At 47.3% G+C, this 18,816-nt stretch overlaps 1 protein-coding gene across 1 annotated transcript in view; it reads right to left on the reverse strand.

Annotated features, from left to right (window-relative positions):
• spab (space blanket) overlaps positions 1-18,816 on the reverse strand; it is a 327,616-nt gene that overhangs the window by 195,500 nt on the left and 113,300 nt on the right. The window contains exon 2 of the mRNA XM_075693943.1: positions 8,591-8,735. Within this exon, the coding sequence (XP_075550058.1) occupies positions 8,591-8,735 (145 nt within the window). The remainder of the gene's footprint in view (positions 1-8,590; positions 8,736-18,816) is intronic.

The following is an 18,816-nucleotide window of genomic DNA, read 5'->3' on the forward strand; positions in this document are numbered from 1 at the left end:
GAAGCTCATAGCGTGTGTCTGCCGGTAGCAAAAGTGCTTATTGAAGGACCTTTCGGAACGCTTGAGACGGAGGCGGCAGTGTCATCTATGCTGCCCCCCCAGTACCCGTACCTATTTTCAAACAGGTCCGATCACCTCCTGCGCGAGAAGGGGCTTTTGTTTGGTGAAGCTAGTGTTCAGGCCTTAACCAGATCGAAGGTTCGGGAGCTCGCTGCAAAGGCGGTAGTTGCGGGGCCGACGTTATCAAACAACGAAAAAGGGTCAGAGGCGCAGCAAGCTGATATTCAGAGCACGCCCGAACTGAATAAACTTGAGTCTGTAACATTAAAGGCGCCAGATACTGGAGAGGAAACGCCCGACACGGGAAAGTTAGAAGAGCTATCTACTGATTTGCTCATCGCGCCTACGTCAGACGGACTTGATAGGTTGCTAAAAGTCAGCCGGTCGGCTTTGATAGCCGAGCAAAAGAAGGATGGTAGCCTAGAAAACATACGCTGCAATGTCAAAGAAGGTATCGCCAGGAAAACTGCGCGTTTTGTGGAAAGAGGTGGAGTCCTGTACCGGAAGTATCTAGACCGCCGAGGAGTGGAGTTCGATCAGCTGATCGTGCCTCAATGCTATCGTCAGGATCTGTTGCGCTTGTCACACGGGGGTTCGTGGTCCGGACACCTAGGAGTTAAGAAAACTAAGGACCGTCTCTTGCAAGAGTACTATTGGCCAGGGTGTTTTCGGGACGCAGACCACTTCGTGAGGTCATGTGACACCTGTCAGCGGGTGGGCAAACCAGGGGACAAATCGAGGGCGCCGTTGAAATTGGTACCTATCATTACGGAGCCTTTTAGACGGCTCGTTATTGATACAGTGGGACCTCTGCCGGTAACAGCCACGGGGTACAGACACATTTTGACTGTGATGTGCCCAGCGACAAAGTTCCCTGAAGCAGTGCCGCTTAAAGAACTCAGCTCAGTTGAGATAGTTAATGCACTACTGTCCATATTTGCGCGAGTTGGTTTCCCTGCGGAAATCCAATCAGATCAGGGCACAGTGTTTACTAGCGCTTTGACGACAACTTTTCTCGAAAGGTGTGGGGTAAAGCTGTTACACAGCTCAGTGTACCACCCACAGTCGAATTCCGTTGAGAAGCTCCACTCCGTCATGAAGCGCGTGTTGAGAGCGTTGTGTTTTGAACATCGAACTGACTGGGAGCTGTGTCTGCCTGGGGTGATGTTTGCTTTAAGGACCGCGCCGCATGCGGCTACGGGGTTTTCGCCAGCTGAACTGGTGTACGGTCGCTCGCTTCGATCTCCGCTTCGCATGCTTCGAGACTCATGGGAAGGCAGGGGCGACGACCCAGTCGTGGTGGAGTACGTACTTAAGCTCCTCGAACGCTTAAGAAGGGCACAGGAGTTGTCAGGTGAAGCAATGACAAAGGCCCAGCAGAGGGCCAAGGTTTATTATGATCGGACAGCCAGGGCCCGTCGTTTTGAGGTGGGCGATGAGGTCATGATATTGCGCACATCGCTAAACAACAAACTAGACGTGCAGTGGGAGGGCCCCGCACGAATTGTTCAGAAACTGTCGGACGTTAACTACGTGGTAAGTCTGCCAGGAAAGCGGAAAGCACAGCAAGTTTACCACTGTAATCTGCTCAAACCTTATAGACAAAGGGAAGCAGTGGTGTGCATGATGGTAAACGTTCCTGAAGAGCTTCCGGTCGAGCTTCCGGGACTAGGCTCAGTGACGAACAGGGAAGACACCGGTCAAGTCATTAGTGACCTTATCAGTAAAGCACCGCTGTCGCCCGAGCAGAAAATTGAACTTACCTCCCCAGAGCCAGTACGATCCAAGGCGTACCGGGTGTCACCCCGCCAGAGCGATATTATGGAGGCTGAGGTAAAGAAAATGCTACAGCTCGGTGTTATTGAGGCAGGTGAGAGTGATTATACCTCCCCTTTGATTTTAGTTGAGGTACCGGGCAAGGAACCTCGTCCTTGCGTCGACTACCGCAGGCTTAATTCCATCACTAAGGATCAAATTTATCCGATCCCTAACATCGAGGAGCGCCTTGAGAAAGTTAGTAGCGCTCAGTTTATTTCCACCCTAGATCTTGTCAGGGGTTATTGGCAGGTTCCACTTACAGAAGAGGCTAGTAGGTATGCGGCGTTCATTTCACCAATGGGAACATTCCGTCCTAAAGTGTTGAGTTTTGGTTTGAAGAACGCGCCATACTGTTTTTCAAGCCTCATGGATAAAGTGTTGCGGGGACAGCAAGAATTCGCTTTACCGTATCTAGACGACGTAGCGATATTCTCCGCATCCTGGTCTGAGCATATGGCACACTTGCGGGCAGTGCTAACCCGCCTGCGCGAAGCGGGCTTGACAGTCAAGGCTCCTAAGTGCCAGTTAGCACAGGCCGAGGTTGTCTACCTCGGTCACGTGATTGGTCAGGGTCGTCGCCGCCCCTCTGAAATAAAAGTGGCCGCTGTGCGAGACTTTCCGCAACCGCGCACCAAGACCGATATTCGGTCGTTCTTGGGTGTCGCCGGCTACTATCAGAGGTACATCCCTAGGTACTCTGATATCGCGGCTCCCCTGACGGATGCTCTAAGAAAGACAGAGCCCCAAACAATCGTCTGGGACGAGACAAAGGAAAGAGCGTTTAGCGCCCTAAAGAGTGCCCTAACAAGCCAGCCTGTGCTACGATCGCCAGACTTTACAAAAGGGTTCATTGTTCAGTGCGATGCTAGTGAGCGAGGCATGGGCGTTGTACTGTGCCAACGGGAAAAGGGAGAAGTAGAACACCCCGTCCTGTATGCTAGTCGTAAGCTGACCAGTCGTGAGCAGGCGTATAGCGCCACCGAGAAAGAGTGTGCATGTCTCGTGTGGGCCGTTCAGAAATTGTCATGCTATCTAGCCGGCTCGAGGTTTATCATTGAGACGGATCACTGCCCTCTCCAATGGCTGCAGACCATCTCTCCCAAAAATGGCCGCCTCCTGCGCTGGAGCCTCGCTTTACAACAATATTCCTTTGAGGTGCGTTACAAAAAGGGGAGTCTCAACGGTAACGCCGATGGCTTAAGTCGAAGCCCCTAACGTAGGAATCAGCCTCAAAATTGTTCGTTACTGATGTTTTTCTTCCTGAGGCAGGATTTTTTTTAACATATTGCTTTTGTTTAGTGTTTCAAAGTGATGATATGCTTTCTAGTGCAATTTTCCAATTTGTGGACGCGTTCTGAGTGATGCTAGACTACTGTAAGGAACTAGGCAGTGGTATAAAAAGGGGAAAGAGCCTGGCAGGGCTTAGTGAGGGTTGTGCCGTGCTTGCTGACTGAGCGGTTGAGTTTCAGCGTAGTTCTAACGCTTGCCGGGAACGAGAACAAAAATGTGAACTCTCCCGAAGTCACTTTGCAGTGTCCCGTGCGAACCTGAACGAGAGAACAAGGCCTTCTCTGTGCGCTGCGCTCAAGAAACGTCGAGGGACGCCCGACTTCGGTTATGAGCATCATCGAGCGACATCCCTCCGGACAGCGGATGCAGTCCCCTGTCCATCGGGATCTCCTTCCCCCGGCGGGGCGGTCTGTTGCGTTTCGCCTGCGACACGCGGTTTTGCCGGCGCGACTGCGGCGGGGCGGCAGACATTTTGGCCCGTTCGGCGTCGCCGCAACGCTCCCCGCCAGGCGTTTCCAGGCGTTTCCAGGCATGTTCCGATGCCACGTGTCTTCATGTGCGTGTGTGAGTGTTTGTGCCATTGTGCCCGGACCAGGCGATGCGACAGCAGGGGTCACCCTCTCCTTCCAGTCATTGTGCCCGAACCAGGCGGTGCGACAGCAGGGGTCACCCTCTCCTTCCAGTCATTGTGCCCGAACCAGGCGGTGCGACAGCAGGGGTCACCCTCTCCTTCCAGTCTTTGTGCCCGACCGGCGGCAGTGTGCGTCACCTTAGCCCATTGTACAATCACGTGCTCGTCTATTGAGGGGTTCCTTCTTGCCCTCAACTGCGAGAGTATAAAAACAGCTGCCCCCGGACGCCAAAAGGAGGGCTCCGATTTCTTCTGTTGAGTAAAGTGCTCTCCCGTCTCTCTACTTCGGTCAACCTGACCGCCAACTCTTTGCGATGTTAAAATAAACAAGTTGTTTTGTTGTTACCAGTCGACTCATGCTTTGCCGGGACCTTCGGATGCTTCCAGTTGTACCCCAGGCCGCCAGGCCAACGCTACCCTTGTTGGTGACGCGGGTAGCTTCATCGCTTCTTAATTTGTTTAGTCAAAAGTAGTGAGGTATGACCGTCAGGTAATTGTGCAGTTGTTTTCGTGCGACTGCGCTGGCCGACGGGCTTGGCATCCGACAATAGGATCAGCACTCTACACCTAAAGCTTTCGTCGGCCTCCAAAGAAAGTATGTTCTGTTCAGGGATGCGAACCCGGCAACCGTACTGCTGGCCTTTCCCTACATCGCTTTCCACGCTGAAATCTCGAAACGCCCATCAAGTCGAATGGCGGGGCATTTGAATATGTAGCTCCAAATGCAGGACAACAAAACAAATTTCGCGCTTCTACAACAAAATTACGTGACTTCTGCTTTTAACGGACATGATGTCACATTATTTTTTCTTCCACCGGAAGTGTTCCCACCACATACAGATGGCATTAAGCCCTATGAACCGCCGATGGAGCGCCATGTTTTGAACTTATGGGCTCCTATGGAAGCTTCGCTACCAGGTATATTTACCTTGCCTCGGCGGCGGACGTGGTACGTCCTTCTTGCCGCAGGCGTCGCGAAAACGTGATATTTTCGGGTGAAGGCAACTGATCAATAAACCCACATATGCTACCTGAAGGCGTCAATGTTGCTGGATTTGAGACCCTCGTTATGTAATAAAGGAGGAGAAAGGGGGCTAACCGACGGGCCCGATCTTTATTAGTCATATCATAAGAAGCCAACAAACACTGACACCAAGGACAACATTGGGGAAATACTTGTGCTTAATAAATGAAATTAAGAAACGATAACCTAATGGAAATTAAAGTGGATGAAAATACAACTTGCCGCAGCTGGGAACAGAACTCACAACCTTCGCATTTCGCGTGCGATGCTTTACCAATTGAGCTACCGTGGCGCGGTTTCCCCATCCACTTTCTTGGGTATTTATGTGTCCTAGTAGAACCCTGGTAGTGTTAGCCAGCGCGGCCACTCACCACTCAATGTAGCGTGCAAGTCTCGTCAGTTCCGAATAATCACTTGGAGCTAAAACCTTGCTTTTCACTCTTGTTTTGCTGGCTTTTTTGTGGACGGAGTTCTTCTCCACCGCTTGTCTTGCCTTCGAGTTTTACATATCCGCGGGCATTGCAACGAAACAACCGCTTCTATCGGCCGGAACTAGGCACAAGTTGTTGCGCTTGAAGAAGGCGACTATAGCCGCAGTAGGTTACTTGTGGTGAACAAAAAAACGGCATGTCGGCGGTTCTGGAAAGCGCCTGCACGCCCTCCTGTAAGAAGCGGTCGCTCTGCTCCACATCTGTTTTCCCGGCAACTCGTCGGTTCATAGCTAACATCTCCTGATCCAGCAGAGAAGGTTCGTGGCTAAATTGCGGCCCGGGATTCCCGGAATGTTCTCCGGGATGCTGACATCTCCCATAACAACGAAGCTATCTTTAACCGTGCGTGCAGGCCTCTTGGGGATGAGGCGGCGGGCGTTCCTGAGCACTTGGTTCCACTTTGCCTCAGTAATGTGGGCTGCTGAGCGTTTAGCGGCAGTAAACTTTTGTACAGCCAGTCGCACTGGGTGCAAAATAAATCAGAGTGCACGAAGCAGGTCATACAATAATCCCGCTTTCGTCACAGTTCCGAGTTTAAAATATTGCACACTCGCTTGGCGTGTCCGAACGAAGGTATGAAATCCCCGAAGAGAGCACTTACTTCTTCTGGTACTTGGAATTTTCGTAAAGAGGAGGTGATGAGTCTTGCTTGGAAAGTGGAGTCACCAGTGAGGCTCACTAGGGTGCCGATATTTGAAGCGTAGCTACTGTAGTTAACAAAAGGGCCCACTGTAGAAGAAATGTAATCCAGGAGTACATGTTGTTGGGCTAGTTGGTTCATTGTTCTGAGTAGATCATAAATATGATCGCTTTGGCGCAAACAAGGAGGGACGGAAGGGATCAGGAGAGGGCCAACTTTGGACTGTTTATCTTCTATTGTATCACATGCAATATATGCACGCAGAGGAATGCGCAACACAGCTTCACTGGATAACAATCTGTACGGAGTGCTTGAGCGGTGATTTTTTTCATTGTTGCTGCTTTTCTATTGCTTACTGTATTTTGTAGGCTGATTACAAGCATGCTACGCCTGCGATAGCTCAATTAGGGTTGCGCTGTTTAAAGATAATATAGGTGTTCTCGCGAGTCATATGAACCATTAAATGAAACTTCTTTGCCGAGAACGTGAAGAAGGACTCTATATGGATGGACAGGTGACGCGGTTTAGGTGAAACTCTTGCTTGGGCAAGTTGGTTCATGCTTGAATAAGTAAAGAGCAAGGAGCAATAAACTTCGCTTGGCCTGTCTTGTGCTTAGTCATTGTGCTTAGTGGCAAGGAGACTACTTTTCCAGAAGGCTTCATTTAGGCCTCGTGTTAGAGTGATTTCATTTAGGTTTTTTCCGTCTGTCTTCGTTTAATTTTTGTTTACATTTAATTTTTGTTGACGATTTTCTAAGGGCTCTTACAGGTTTTTGTCGCCTTTTTTTCGGTTCAACGCAGACGATGTGCATTAGACCCTTTATCGTTCAACTGTTCTGTTCGTTCAACATTTTATCGTTTGTCACATGGTTCAGTTTCCGCGCGGTCACACGTTTTTCAATTTTATCGGTGAGCGACTATTAGAGATTTTAGATTTGACACAGACACTGTTCTTAAACGCCCATTTTTCATGTTTTTTCCGTGTTATTCGTTGGTCATCATTCTCATAGTCCTGCGCGTTTTATCACTGACTGGGCCTTAGGCGTTTGACTGGTGCTATGTGTTGAAGTGCTTGATAGTGAAGCATGGATGGTACTTGTTATGTCTCGTTTTTCTCCCCGTTGGCTTGGCAATGACTGTGATCGATGAATTGCTTCCTGTGCTGCGCCACGTGTGGTTCTTGTTTGCTGATTTGATCTGTTGTGCCTGATATGATTCCCGAGTGGTCGATAGTTTGCTGTATTTTACTTCTAATGTTTCGTGTATAATTCGGCTTGATTGACCTACATAAGGCAGGCTTCTTGCGGAAATAAACTTAGTTGTGAGTGGCGCCGGTCCTGTCATGTGTGTTCTTTTTATGTCCCGGTTTATTGCGCGTTGCTCTTTACTTATTCAAGACATGATTTCCGACATGTGGGACCACATCGGCCATTTCATAGGTGGCGCTTTTTACTGAAGGCGCTTCGTTACAAAATCTGACGATGCAATGCAAACCATGTGGTTAATCATTATGCTTGCACTCTAAGAAAAGTTTACACCCTTTGAGTCGTGTCTTGCCACACAACAATAAACGTCATCTGTCTTGTCCGCATTTCCTTTCTTTAACGCTGCAAGCTCAGCACTTAACAGCAACGTACGACATGCGCGTTATCAGCATGACATAGCATTACCGACAGGAAAGCAGCGGGTGCGGCGTTTTTAAGACAGGAAACGTAAGCAAGGCACATGACGATTATTGTTGTGTGGCAGATATACACCCCAAAGGGTGCATACTTTTGTACAGTGTACACTACTAAGCAAATGTACACCCTTTGTTTGGTATATTTGCCACACAACAATAATCGTCATCTGCCTTGCTTGCGTTTCCTTCCTTGAAAACGCTGCGCTCGCTACTTTCCTGTCGAGAATGCTCTGTCATATTGATAACGGGCATGCCGTTCATGACTTGGAAGTACCGGGCTCGCCGCGTTAAAGAAAGGGAATGCGTACAAGACAGATGACGATATTTTTGTGTGGCAAAAGGGTGTAATTTTGCTTACGAGTCTACTCCGCGAAAAAAATCGGTACAACATCACTCTTAAACAAAATTACACCCTTTCCGTAGTATCTTGCCACAGAACAAAAATCGTGATCTCTCTTGCAAGCATTTTCTTTTTTTGAAAACGCTGCGGTCGCTACTATGCTCTCTCATGCTGATCACGTGACTTGGAATTCGTGACTTGGAAGTGCCGGGCTCGCAGCGTTAAAAAAAAAAGGAAATGCGGATTAGACAGATGACGATTATTGTTGTCTGGCAAGATACGACCCAATGGGTGTACTTTTTTGGCACGTGACACCTATGAAGCATTTGCCAACATAAAAAATCTCAAATTTATCAATGGTGCGTCGCAAAGCACTTTAAAAAGAAAAAAAGAAAGACGCCGAATATCAGAAAGAAATTTCGCATCATGTTGCCTTTCTCCATTCTTTTTAATGCCCAGTAGCTGGCGATGAGCTGCTAGTCGGCCCTTTGTGTTATCCGTTTTTGTCCTTAATGTCGTGTTCCAGCACTACCTTCTCGAAATAACTAGGCAAAGGAGCACCGTTACACACACTGGTGCCGCTACAAAAATCAGAAATGAAAGGTCAAGGTGAACCTTTTGATCCATCAACGTCGACGCAAACGGAGCCGCGGCAGCACTGGTTGTTTGCCACGCACTTTCGGCCGAAGCATCCCAGCTCGTCCTCCTCCGACAGGCCTGTGTCCAGTAAAACCTCGCCGCCTCCATTCTTGTGTTCAGCCTGCGACCATACGCTGTTTTGTTGTTGAATGTCAAACAAGACTCAAGTACGGCTGACATGCGAATGCATTGCAATGCACAAAAAGATGCCCACCATCACATTATTCAAGCGAAGCTTGCGTTGCCTCACTCGTGTCAGCGTTGGTGTTGGTGCTGCCGAACAAAAAAGCCCAAGCCGCGCGAAAAAAAGAAAAAAACTGCTTGTCGGGCTACGGATTTGACCCGCTGACCTACGTGTTGTGAGACCACCACGTTAACCGGTTACACAACTGTCGGTTCATGATACGTGCCCTTTGAAGCGGGGTTTTACGTACATGATCAAGAAGTCGAAGCAGCGCAAGGGTCGAGCCAATTTCACGTTTACAATACACGAAAGACCCGGTCTTTCTTGCATGCTTCATGTGTATGCGTATTGCTTGCGCTGTATTTGGAATTTACAATGTTAGACCAACTAGCCCAACAGACAGTCCCTCTGAACCACTTTCGTGTTTAAGCAAAAGATGAATGGAGGGTTCATGGTCTGCATATGATCGAAAGGCTACACCCCGAGTGCTCAATAGAAAAGCAAGAAAAGAAGGTTGATTTCAGCGTTATGTTTATCAGAGCTAAAGACCTCCTTACACATCCTGTAATTGACAGATGTGTCAGTAAAGCAGTACACGGCGATTCAGTTGAATTCACGAGGTACTTAGTTCTGTAAACAACCAGCTGAAATGAGAATTGCTTTTAGGCGCTGGATTTAGCAAAAGAAAGGAAGGAGACTGAAAGCGCCTACTTCCAACTGCTTTAATGCTGCAAGGAACATAGCATAGCGCATTTTTGTACATGCGCCGCACAATAACGATGGCATGAAACTGATGGCTGCCTACTTAGAAGGGTGGCAGTTTGGGCTAGTTGGTATGCCATAATCGAATAAGTTTCCGTCTTCGTTCGCGCTTTAAGCATATTAGACTATGGCTGTCAACACTGCTACATTTCCTAGGTATACTTTGTGGCGCAAAATACATTTCTTGAAAAGGGACAGAAGAAGACAGTGAAGCGCCAATGTCTTCACTGTCTGTCTTCACTGGCGCTTCACTGTCTTCTGTTCCGCTTCAAGAAATGTGTCTTGCACCACAAAGTATACCTAGGAAATCTAAGCACCAACTTGCCCAAGAAGTTCTTTTAAAACACTGCTACATCTTTGCTTTAACCTCATCGAAGCGTCACTGTCACAGGTGGGACGGCACTAAACATCAATTTGGCTCGCACCTTGGGCTACATCACTTCTACACGTATATAAAACCCCGCTTCAAAAGCCGCGTGTAATGAAGTGACAGTGGCGTATCGCCCTATAAGCCTTACCAACGTCGACTATAAAATATCTGTGAAGGTGTTGGCCAAACGTTAGCAGGGTATGATAACGAGGCTGATTGACATGTATCAGACCTGTGGTATAAATGGTAGAAGCATAGCCACGAACGTACATGTAGCTCGAAGTGTGCTAGAATGTTGTGATGTATTTACCGAACGAGTAGCTATGATGCAACTAGATCTGTCTAAAGCCTTCGACCGTGTTTCCCACGATGCTCTCTTCGCCCTATTAGAGCATTCCAACGTAGGAAGCGTAATAACAGACGCTGTCAGAATGGCGTATGCTAACTGCTCAACTCGGGTAATTGTAAATGGGGAGCTGACAAACAGCGTGCAAGTGCTGTCTTCTGTGAGGCAGGGATGTCCGATGTCGCTCCTGCTATTCGCGGCTTACCTTGCCTTTGTGCAAGGCCATCCAAAACAATCAACGGATAACTGGATTCAGGTTACAGTCAACAAAGTTAAAATATTGACGTATGTAGATGACATCACCATATTCCGTTCAAATAGAAACGTTATTTGCGAGGCCGTGGAGGTAGTTGAAAACTTCTGTAAGTGCACCGGGGCGGAAATAAACTGGGAGAAGAGTTAGGGGTTTTCGCATTGCGCATGGGAAGAAACGCCAGACTACTTCGCTCGACTTCGGTGGTCAACCACTGCAACAACCTACCTAGGCGTGCCTCTTGACTCTTATCGCGAACCTGAGCCGTACTGGAATGAACAAGTGGCGAGAGCAAAGGAAAAGGCTAATGCGTGGCAAGGGCGACAGCTGTCAACGTTCGCGCGCGCCACAGTCTATAACCTACTCATTACGCCCAAGATATGGTATGTCATGAATGTGCTGTATGCTTCGCAGATCAACATCCAAAAAATCCACCTAGTCTTCGCCGTTTTCATATCGGCATCTACTTGGGAAAGAACAAGCCGCACCCCCCCCCCCCAAATTCATGCCAGTAAAAAAAAAGGGGGCCTTGTTTTGGCACATTTATTGGTGCGACGAGTTGTGTCGCGCTTTAGTACATTCGCGATCAGAATGATGTTTTCCTTCCCACAGTCGTGAAAGTGCTTTCACGTCGTCACCTTTCAGGATTTGCTGTATGCTCGTGTGAAGCAATGCATGGTACCGTTAAAGGTTACCTGCGAGAAGTCGTGCTTGCGTACAGAATGTTGCATGTGCTATTTTCAGTGCAGTATCTCGCCAATATTACTAGGAAAAAACTGTATAAGCACCTAATTTACACTATGCTCCCTGTACCGATTTACCGTATGTCAAACCGGGAAGGCCCAGGAGATTACCTCAACAGGGTTAAAAGAATGCCAGTACACATTTCGGTAAAAACGTTTTTCTTTGAACTACATTAACACATTATCAGTTAAAACAAGGATGCATAACAAGGGTATTTTTGTCCCGTGGTTCATTAACTGCTTCTTATGCAAGAAACTTGAAACGATAGAGCATATGTTTCTAGATTGCTGGGATAAAATCATTTTATGGGATGTGCAACAAAGAACATCAAAGATAGAGTTACCTTTAGATCCACATGGAATAAGATTCTTACCGGTAGAAACGAAGGCTTTTCCGTATGACGCTGTAATGCTCCTGGGCCTCCACAGTTTGTGGAAAGTTAGAACACAGTTCAACAATGCTGATGTCACTTGGCGACCTACACGTGATCATTCTTTAAAACTGATGGTAGCGCTAAAAAGGACAAACGCATGGTGAAAAGACGATACAACGACGTTACCGAGTGTCGACACAACGTCCTTTCACCATGCGTTCGTCCTTTTTAGCGCTACCATCAGTTTTAAAGAATGCATCACCAACTAGCCCAGCACCAAGTTTTATTGACACGTGATCCCTTCACTGATTCTGTGGTGCGGTTCAGGGATGTCCATCGGGCACTCCCTGAACAGCCAACATGGATTGACATGCTAGGTAAGCTTGCAGCATTGTAAAAATGTTAATATGTCGTGCCAGCAAAATCCTTGTTGACATGTTTTATCTTTTATGTATTGTTTGTGTATGTCGAAGCAAGCAACAAAGGAAGAAAAGACAGTGGCTGAATCGATTCAAGAACAGGTCACAGTAAAAGGGTCGAACACGACAACGGGGCAGGAGCCCGCAGACCAGCCGTCGGAGTTACAACCAGGGAGTGCAACGGCATCAGCGAGGCCTCAGTCCGGTGAAACTTCAGCCAAGGAAAGAGAGACTACACCTGGACATGACAACATGGACGACAGCGAGAGCGCTGCCAGCGGCCTGGCTGGTAATCGCCCTTGGGATGAAAGCAGAGACGAGTCATGTACTTCCGATGACGTCGAGGGTGGGGAACCACCGACGAAGAAAACGGTGATCAGGCGTCCGACTTTCAAACCGCGGCCAAAAATTCTGGTCGACCCACGGGCAGAGGCGAAGCCGCCTCTGCCGTCTATATCACCTGGGTAGGTGAGACTGTAGTGATTTTTGGAGGGAGAGTAATCTGTAAGAGACAAATGTGAAAGTGTTGTGTGGGAGCCGCGACGGAAAAACATGAAAAAAGCCGAGACGCCTGTAAGTCGTGCGATTTCCTTATTTTCTGATGAGCATTCACTTCAAGTAGTAACCATGCGGTATGCCTGCTCTCCTGGTACGCCTGATTACGAGAAAGCGTTTGATTCAGTCGAAACCTCAGCAGTCATGGAGGCATTACGGAATCAGGGTGTAGATGAGCCATATGTAACAATACTGGAAGATATCTATAGCGGCTCCACAGCCACCGTAGTCCTCCATAAAGCAAGCAACAAAATCCCAATAAAGAAAGGCGTCAGGCAGGGAGATACGATATCTCCAATGCTATTCACAGCGTGTTTACAGGAGGTATTCAGAGACCTGGATTGGGAAGAATTGGGCATAAAAGTTAGTGGAGAATACCTTAGTAACTTGTGATTCGCTGATGATATTGCCTTGCTTAGTAACTCAGGGGACCAATTGCAATGCATGCTCACTGACCTGGAGAGGCAAAGCAGAAGAGTGGGTCTAAAAATTATTCTGCAGAAAACTAAAGTAATGCTTAACCGTCTCGGGAGAGAACAGCAATTTACAATAGGCAGCGAGGCACTGGAAGTCGTAAGGGAATACATCTACTTAGGGCAGGTAGTGACGGCGGATCCGGATCATGAGACGGAAATAATCAGAAGAATAAGAATGGGCTGGGGTGCGTTTGGCAGGCATTCCCAAATCATGAACAGCAGGTTGCCATTATCCCTCAAGAGAAAAGTATATAATAGCTGTGTCTTACCAGTACTCACCTATGGGGCAGAAACCTGGACGCTTACTAAAAGGGTTCTACTCAAATTGAGGACGACACAACGAGCTATGGAAAGAAGAATGATAGGCGTAACGTTAAGGAATAAGAAAAGAGCAGATTGGGTGAGGGAACAAACGCGAGTTAATGACATCTTAGTTGAAATCAAGAAAAAGAAATGGGCATGGGCAGGACACGTAATGAGGAGGGAAGATAACCGATGGTCATTAAGGGTTACGGACTGGATCCCAAGGGAAGGGAAGCGTAGCAGGGGGCGGCAGAAAGTTAGGTCGGCGGATGAGATTAAGAAGTTTGCAGGGACGGCATGGCCACAATTACTACATGACCGGGGTTGTTGGAGAAGTATGGGAGAGGCCTTTGCCCTGCAGTGGGCGTAACCAGGCTGATGATGATGATGATGAAGATGATGATGCCTGCTCATAGCGATAACAACACGCTCCTTAAATGAGAAACAACCTTACGCGTAGCAACGCCCAACATTAGATGACTTGGGTCAAGGAGGCGGCAGCATCAGTTGCGTCGTTTGTTTCTTGAGAACGACGTTGATATTGCCGCCGTGCAGGAAACGAAAATCGAGTCCCAAGAGCAGACAGACCGCATGGTTTCGCCTTTCCGCTCCCGATACAATGTATGTGTCAGCCATTCTCATGGCACATCCGGTAGCTGCTTGCTTTTTATGAAGAATAGCATTGGCATTGCAGTAGAATGTTTACATATTGATCAATTGGGACGATTAATTGTGTGTGAGTTTTCCTTTTCTGGCTCGAGTTGGCGGATTGTTTGTGTATATGTGCCAAATAGGGAGCAAGAGCGAAAAATAGTTTTCGAAAATCTTTAAGTGCACTTGTCGTGTGATAAGACAGTTATTTTTGTAGGACATTTCAACTGTGTTTGCACTCGCGTAGATAGGGCAAGCAAAACGCCGGTCCGGCATTATAGCGCCTTGTTGTTGAATGCAATGATTCGCGAGCGAGAGTTGGACGACGTAGGAGGTTTGCTGTCTCAGAGCACCCAATGCACACATTAACAGCTTAGCAGTGAGGCGAGGCTTGACAGAGCGTACGTGTCTGCATCATTATTTCCCTGGTGCCGAGATTATACTGTGAAGCACGTTCCTTTCATGACCATAGCCTAATCATGGTCTCCATCGATAAAGAAGAAAAGCAGAGATTTAGCTGGGACCTGTGAAAATTGAACGACAAGCTACTCCTACTCGATGTCCTACTCGATGAAGACACGTTTTTAGAGGACATTAAAACTAAATTAGACGAAGTACGCAAGTGTAACACGGGCAATTTAATGTATACATGGCAGTGTTTTAAAGAAAAAGTAAAAAATGGACGCGATTGAAAGAGCATAGTGTATAAAACACCGCGAAACGAAGAAAGAAAAGCAGTTGCATTGTCAGTTAGATTTTTTACTCTGCCAAGAAAGTGTGCAACCGGGTATGCGCAGTAGAGAAATTAAGGATGTCAAAAGAAACTTGGAGACTATAGACGTGGAGAGATATAAGGGATCTGTGGTGCGCGCACGCGCCGACAGGCTGTCGTGTGGCGAGACGTCCACGAAACGTGCGCTGGCGGACGAGAGGAGCTATGCGCGACTCAAAACGAAATCAAGGCGATAGGATATCAGAACGCCGTCACAAGCGATAAAGCAATAAGTGAACAAGCGTTCATGGAACGTTATCGCGAATTATTAGGAAGCATAGAACAGGACAGTAGCACATTCAAGGATGAATTCTTATCACTTATGCCGCAACTCGACGACGATGTAAAAGTAAGCTTAAAGGAACCTATTACCGTCAAAGAAATTAAAACATCAATCGAAAAAATTACCTTTGGAACGACACCTGGTCCGGATGGCCTAAGCGCTGCATTGTATAAGAATTTTAGAAGCCCTGTGGCAGAAGCCTTATGTGACGTTTTGCATGAGGCATACGAAAATAAAGAATTACCAAAGTCCTTCGGGAGATCACATATTGAGTTGATTCACAAAACAGAAGATCCCACAAAACAGCAGTTTATCGAATAATATCGGCCGATAACCTTAGCCAATGTTGATTATAAACTTTTTTGGGTGTGTTGGCCAGACGACTTCAAACTGTTATTAAAGAAATCGTAGGGCCCCATCAGACCTGCGGCATCAAAGGCAGATCTCTAACGACGAATATTCACATTGCAAGGAATATTTTAGAATGTTGTGAAGATTTTGAGAGTCGAGTAGCGATGCTACAAATCGATCTCGATAAGGCCTTTGACCGCGTGAGTCACTAGTTCCTTAGAACTGAGGTGAAACAGCGCGAGAAAGACCAGGACACAAGGAAACAAATACCACAGACAAGCGCTGACTGCCAGCGGAAAGTTTATTTCAAGTTTACCGGACATTTTTACCTTCTTCAGCATACGCATGCGCAAATCAGTCGCAAGAACATCTGCAAATCAACAACATTTTAATCTTTCTTCCAAAAATGCGATTTCTTTTCCCCACAAGGGAAGAGAGGGAGTGCTTACACATTTATCTCCTTCCTTTCTTTTATCAAAGGCCTCTACTATTTCCCTTTCCTTCTTACCCTTTCCTTTCCCTATGAAGAGAGAGAGAGAATGAAGAGGAAAGGCAGGGAGGTTAACCAGATATGAGTCTCCGGTTTGCTACCCTACACTGGGGATGGGGGATAGGGGTTAGAAAGATGACAGAGAGGAAAACGCAAAAAAAAAACGAACGCGCACACCTGGAGACACACACACAAAAGGCGTTCCAGTTAAAGTCGTTCACACAGGCCGGTAGATCGCAAGAAGCGCAAAAGCGCTTGCACGGCCTTCTTCTGTGACGGTAGGTCCTTTCGATGTTGCAGAATTCTTTTTTCGGATAGCGGTTGGTCGTCCAGTTGTTCAAGTTCGTGGCTAAGGCATGCCCTCTGTGGACTGTACTGCGGGCAGGTGCATAAAATATGACCAATTGATTCTTCATGGCCGCAGTGGTCACAGGTTGGGGTGTCGGTCATCCCTATGCGGAAGGCATAGGCTTTAGTAAAGGCAACGCCCAACCAAAGTCGATATAAAAGCGTGGCGTCTCTACGGCGAAGCTGTGAGGGTGCTCGAAGACTTAATGTTGGATCAAGTGAGTACAGTCGCGGATTTCTTAAATGTGGCTCATTCCATTGCGACGCGGTGCACTGCCGAGCAAGTAGGCGGAGCTTCCGTGCCGCGTCAGTTCTAGAAAGGGGAATTGGGACATGGCACTCCTCAGTATGGGCTGAGCGGGCAGCGTGATCCGCCCGTTCATTGCCGCTGATCCCGCAGTGACTTGGAAGCCACTGAAAGGTTATTTCGTGGCCTGCATCACTTATATGGTGTAATGTCTCTGTAATATGGAATATTAGTTGTTCGTGCGGTCCGCGTCGTAAAGGTGACAGTAGAGACTGCAGTGCCGCCTTCGAATCGCAGAATATTGTCCATTTGTGTGGCGGTTCATCACCAATGTGATGAAGAGCAGTAAAGAGCGCTGCGAGCTCTGCTGCCGTCGATGTTGCCGTCGATGCGTGGGTCGTCTTAAATTTGATTGTTGTAGCTTTCGCTGGTATGACGATTGCCGCCGCGGAGCTGCTTGGAAGGACAGATCCATCAGTGTAAATATGCGTAGAGTCACGGTAGTTCTCGTACAAATATAGTAGCGTGAGCTGTCTAAGGGCTGGTGATGACAGATCAGCTTTTTTCGAGATACCAGGTATCGCGAGGTTGACTTTTGGCTGAGCGAGGCACCATGGAGGGATCGAAGGTCTCGCAGCCGGAGTGAAACAAGCTGGCAATGATTCATCATATGCAGTTATCGTTTGGCTGAAAGATGTGTGTGGCCTGTCCGCTGGTAGAGAGGCTAAATGGTGATGAGGAGTCCTGGCTAGATGCCTTATATGGGTCCTGAGTACTTCAATTTCAATGTGGGTCTTGACAAGGTGGTCTCTTTCCCTATGAATTTTGTCTTTTCAAATATGGGGGTGCATTGACACTTGTTACAGTGTCCAGCTAAATGACTCCCATAGCCATTCTTTAGGTTAGTGCTGTGCTGACGAGCTCTTTCCTTGAAGCACTGTCCCGTTTGACACAGATTTCCACAAATTTTCCACAGCTGAGCGGTATTTGACAGATGAGGTTGCGCCTGCACTCAGTGAAACGAGTTTTATCATTTGTGTTGGACAGGTGCCTTTCACGCTTGTGCATGCGATTACATATCGAGGACAACTTACACGGGGCCCTGATACGGAGTTCCTTGATGTTTTCTTCACTTGCAAGACACACAAGCCTGAATGCCCTTTCAGGGTTATTGTGTCCGAGAAGACGTCATGGAAATGTCATGTAGGAAAAGTTCTGCAAGGCCATCTCAAGATGTTGCAGATAAATGACCTTTTCCTGGTAAGAAGCTCAGAAGAAGTTATCTTGGCCATAAATGAAGACCAGGGAGCCGCACTAACCGCATTTTCAGATGTTGAGGACTTACATTATTCTGTGCCGCGAGATGGTTTGATGTGCGCTGTGCACGATAGGATAGAAGATTTCGGAGAAGTAAATTTTCAGAATTCTGTATGTGTCAACAGCGACAATTTTTAGCGCTTTTACACTTTTATCTTCATTCAACTGCTGTTAATTATGATGGCAAATTCTACATCCAACGTACTGGCATCTGTATGGGATCAGCCATCGCCCCCATCTTATGTAAAAACTTTTTATCCTCGTTTGACAGTGTAATTTCTGCTAAGTTGGTGGCCATGCCTGTAACGCGAGTGTTTAAACATGAGAGCAGCATTCCGGGCAAGTTGGCAATCCATTGTTTAAATGATATTGAGCGACCAAAAAAAAAACGACACGGACGTGGGAGAAGGCGACACACCAAGCGCAACACCAAGCGACACACCAAGCGCTTGGTGTGTCGTCTTCTCTCACGTCCTTGTCGTGTTTTTGTCGCGCAATATCATTTAAGCAATGTTTAGATATGTTGACGACTACCTAATTGTTATGAGGAAAGATACCTGTATGCATGTTTTCAAACATCATAGATCATATCAAAGATATTTTGAACTTGTTCATCAACTCATCGGTAGGACTTAAGTTCACGTATGAATTGTCAATTAACAACCGTATTCAGTTTCTAGTTCTAGTTAGTTCTAGTTAGTTCTAGTTATTAACCTCTGTTTTTCTTTGGGCGAGCACGTATGCTGGGGATATCATCCCAGGTCTAAGAAAACCTTGTTGCGTTACGACAGCGCACATTCTAAATTGATTAAGATAGGCATAGCAACAACGTGCATTAAGGCAGCACTTAGTAAGTCATGTGAGCATGCGTGCGATCAAAGTTTTGTAAATCGGATATCGCGACTACAGAAAGCAGGCTTTCCCAGTTCTGTGATCACTTCAGCATGCGAAGCCATTT

This window comes from Dermacentor variabilis, chromosome 5 (genome assembly GCF_050947875.1).
Source record: "Dermacentor variabilis isolate Ectoservices chromosome 5, ASM5094787v1, whole genome shotgun sequence".
NCBI classification, from domain to species: Eukaryota; Metazoa; Arthropoda; class Arachnida; order Ixodida; family Ixodidae; genus Dermacentor; species Dermacentor variabilis.